Source organism: Eimeria mitis, genomic scaffold (assembly GCF_000499745.2).
Source record: "Eimeria mitis Houghton genomic scaffold, Emh_scaff300, whole genome shotgun sequence".
Lineage (NCBI taxonomy): Eukaryota > Apicomplexa > Conoidasida > Eucoccidiorida > Eimeriidae > Eimeria > Eimeria mitis.
This window is the reverse complement of record NW_013571343.1, coordinates 8,739-12,616: the sequence shown is the minus strand read 5'-3', so window position 1 is coordinate 12,616 and position 3,878 is coordinate 8,739. Positions and strand designations below refer to the sequence as shown.

General features: G+C 52.5%; 3 protein-coding genes across 3 annotated transcripts in view; 1 reads left to right on the top strand and 2 right to left on the bottom strand.

Annotated features, from left to right (window-relative positions):
• Window positions 1–635: 635 nt before the first annotated feature.
• EMH_0007200 (uncharacterized protein) lies at window positions 636–2,054 on the bottom strand (the record flags this gene model as incomplete). The annotated part of the gene is made up of 1 exon (XM_013497899.1): window positions 636–2,054. One exon carries the CDS (start codon window positions 2,052–2,054, stop codon window positions 636–638), a length of 1,419 nt encoding a protein of 472 aa, XP_013353353.1.
• Window positions 2,055–2,715: 661 nt separating this feature from the next.
• On the top strand, window positions 2,716–3,669 carry EMH_0007190 (chloride channel, nucleotide-sensitive, 1A, putative; the record flags this gene model as incomplete). The annotated part of the gene is made up of 4 exons (XM_013497898.1): window positions 2,716–2,827; window positions 3,103–3,280; window positions 3,384–3,504; window positions 3,607–3,669. The coding sequence occupies 4 exons, from the start codon at window positions 2,716–2,718 to the stop codon at window positions 3,667–3,669; spliced, it is 474 nt and encodes a 157-aa protein (XP_013353352.1).
• Window positions 3,670–3,717: 48 nt separating this feature from the next.
• The window catches only part of EMH_0007180 (uncharacterized protein), a gene marked incomplete at both ends in the record, with an annotated part of 4,870 nt that continues 4,709 nt past the window's right edge, over window positions 3,718–3,878 (bottom strand). Inside the window, one exon of the mRNA XM_013497897.1 lies at window positions 3,718–3,861. Within this exon, the coding sequence (XP_013353351.1) occupies window positions 3,718–3,861 (144 nt within the window). The remainder of the gene's footprint in view (window positions 3,862–3,878) is intronic.

Sequence of the window (3,878 nt, the reverse complement as noted above, 5' to 3'; positions counted from 1 at the left end):
GTACTGAAGCAGACTCGCGTTTCACCTGCAACTAAACTTGGAATATTGATGTCGCGTTACTGGTACAAATTTACACACTCTGCTCACGGCGTACTCGATTCGCCTGCGTCTGAGGGACTGCGCTGCCAAGCTAACTGGGACGTTTGCGCCAAGTCATTGGAACTGCATCAAACGGTGAAGCTTGCCGGGATGGTGTGCTCCAGTGAGTGCCTTTTCCAGGAACAATGAGCAATATGAGACCCACTCGCCCTGCTATGCTTGCAAATGCACCTGCAGTTCATGCGATATATGCCTTGGCGGTAACGGTGCTAACATCTCAAACAGTTCGCAGCTGTACGTGGTGAAAGCACTGATGGCTCACGGAGACGCAGAAAAGGGTGTGCCGAAGCATCCTATGCAGAGCCATCGTATACCATTCGTAGACTTGTCTATGCGGGAGAAATGAAGTCGACGGTTGGAAGCTACGGCTATGGGATGTGTAACCACTGTTCGAGAGGGTGTAAACTGTGATGCGCCTTGAGCATAATATATCTATTTAGCATCTAGGAAAAAAAAGAACTCGCAAGGTGGTCCTAAAAGCCGTGCATTGCATTGCATTGTCACAGTCGAAGCCTGCGGCCCCCAAAAGTTATCGGTTATCTAGGGCCCCTTCCCCTTCCCCCGGCCCTGCCTCTCCCCCTCCCGCCGCCGCGGCCCCCGCGGCTCGGAGAGCTCCCTCCTCGAGGACGCCCTCGGAATTGTTGCATTGATGGTGGCCCGCCTGGGTATTCCTCAGCACTTCTGATCCCATACGGTGCTCCCACGTTCATCTGAGTGCCGGTGTACGGAGGTGGCGGAGGAGCAGCAGTTTCATTCAAATCGCTACTATTCACGTACGGTTCACTTGCGCATAGGAGAGCAGTGGCAGCAGTACTGTTTGTTTGCTCTGCGTCAACTCGTATCAGGTCGAATAAACTGAATGTCACTGGCCGACCAGAAGACTTCATATAGTCTGTAAGATCTTCATCGCGCTCGCGCCGCCCACGTCGGCCGCTGCCTCCCCTGCCTTTTGGTTTCTCAGTGCTGACCTTCCCAGCACCCAAGCTGTTTGGATCTACTTTTCCTAGTTGCCTCAGTCGGTCCGACTTCAGGTCTGCAGCCTCTGTCTTGATCAACAGCGAACGGGGCTGTTGAGCTGGCGAAGCTTCTTTCGGTGCCTCTGTCGGTGACAATGCCTCGCGCTTTAGTTCTTCCCGAGGCTGAGCTGTTGTCTGGGGCTGAAGCGCTTTACTCGCAGTTGCACTAAGCTCCACATGCTGAACTTTAGCAGAAAAGGAGAACGGCACGAACTTTGGAGGGCCAGTGTCTTCCTTATCTGCTTTTATCCGTTCTTGGAGTTCACTGTGCTCCTTTAGGATATGCTGAACTATTTTCCGACGTTCCTGTACGTTTTCCTTGAGGTTAAAAGCTTCCCGTAGCTGCTTTGCCCCTCCTGCCAAGTTCTTTACGGTTTGGGGAGTCAGCAGAGCCATCCCACGATAAAGAACCAGCCCTGGCAGTAAGAGCAACTTAACACCTGGCAATAACGGCACTGTATCCAGCTGCTGACAAAACTTAAGCTCAATAGCTTTAAACGATACACCACGGCCGTCCGTAAGCCTCAGTAGAAGTGTCCGTCTTTGATTCCCCTTAATGCCTTGAGCACCGCCAGAAAAGTCCTCCTCGACGTCCTTCGTAGGCAGTCGCACATCTTGAAAGGATAAAACCATGCACAGCAGTGGTTTCTTTAGCGTATAATTGAGGGCGGGAGATTCGCCACTCGTTAAAGCAGCCTCCGAAGCAGCCAATGCCGCTACTTCCGGAGGAGCTTGCATGGATTTGCTGTGAAGTGCACTGAAGTTACTGGAGTCGGCTGGGTGTGGGGCCAAGTGAAGACGCCTCAGATCCGCAGACAAAACATAATCCCTGACCTCCGCTGAGTTGCGAGCGCCAGACTGTCCTAATGCCACCAGGCCTTCGGACGTAAACCCCACTCCCCATGGCGCCAACACTGACTCGATAGCTTCCGCATCCATAGTGTGCGATGTATGTGGTCGTCGCCGTCTGCCCCCAAGGAGGTAAGGCCCAGAGGGCCCTGACGGTGTGGAACCAGCAGTTTACAATTCGAAGAAAGTACTAAGCTTCGTAAATACAGGCAAAGGCCAGTAGTGAAGANCCCCGAGAATACAGGAAGGTCTCGCTCTACTACTGCTGGACGGACAACGGCTGGTATCTTCGGGCAGCCGCAATATCAATAAGACAAATGCAAGCATCAGTTGAAATATACACAAGGTCATTCCTAAGATAAACTGCGCTAACAACGAATTATGTTGCGGAAGGGTACCCACAAGGCATTACTGCAGCCCTGCAAGCCCTGTCGGCACCCTTGCGAAGGTAAACAGCACAGTTTGTACCATATCCCTTTGTACACGACGAAGAATCGGTTTTAGGCGCTGCAGCAATCATGAGAACTGTTGATCTGTCCTCTAGAAGAGATTTGCTCCCCATCGAGCATAGCGAATCAATTAAGAGGCAGCAATTTTCTCCCGTCGGTCATGCTTGAGGCGCCAACGGGCAGATAGGGGCTGCAGTGGCCTGGGTGCAAGAGAACGTGTTTTAAAACCATCTCTGCAGCAGATTTGCGAATAGTAAACTCAATATTGGTGCATATCGGCTGCACGCTGAAGGGGGACAAGGATGGCGCGCGCTCCCCACCGAACGGCATCGGGGGACTTAGAACTGCAGGATAATGAAGCCATCGGATTTCGCGTTCCGCGCGCGTCGATTGTGATTGGCGGGAAAGATGCAGGTGGGGAACAGGAGCAAGCAGCTTATTGACTGCGCATGGCTGCCTGTGCGTGATCCGTGCCAGTCGGTGGTTAGACAGTATAAACGTTACAGCGCGAAGCGAGGCTCTGCGGATTGGCAAGCGGGACTTATGTGGGGCGTGTGTGAACCGTAGGTCGTGGCGAACTATTCGTCACTTCTCAGCGTCTGGCTTGGCTCTCCGATAGTGGTCCCAGTTTCGCGCTAAGCTACGTCAATATCGTGCTGCANCGTGATTTTGTGTCTGTACCTTGTCAGAGGCTTGTGATAGACCATGTCTGTACTGCCAGATCAAAGGGGAAGCTCTGCCAGACCTATCCAATGGGAATCCTGTCGGTTTCTCGACGTCAGACTCTGTCGAGGCGCCTGAGGAGGCGGAAGAAATTGCGGATGACGACTTAATGGTTGAGTTGAAATTCATCCCTGATGACTCAAGGTAAGGTAGTTGGACAGCGTGAAGAACCGCATATTAGGGCACTTGACAACCAAATTTGGAGCTGGATAATGGATATTATTATGTGGGTGCACTACTTCTGCAGCTGTCTGCAACGACTGTTCACCGTCATGAGTGACATGGCAGCGCTGCATCCGGACCCCGACTCCGGCGCTTTAGATGGGGACGAAGATGAGCTATTTGACGAAGCAGCTCTCCGTAGACAGGTACTGCTTAGCTTATATATACACCAAACAGAGTCCTCGCTTGCCCACTGACGTCTTCATTATGAATCGGTGCATCTTTTTTGCGCATGTGCGGGTGCCCAGGGCTGGGAATTTGTCGAAAATGACGGCAATGACGCAGGTGGAAATGGTGACATGGATGCCTGACCTGCATCTTCCTGAATGACGCAGAATGCCACGGACCGTATCAGGTGGCTAGTAGCCACAATAGTATGCTGCCACGGGGGCACAGCTCGCGTTAACTGCGGCAGAAACCCTTCTATCGTTGACAAGCCGTGGCTTGTGAAAAGCTTCCCGTAGAGGAGCAATGACGATGCTCCTCGTAGCGTAATGACCAGCCTGTATGCTCACACTTC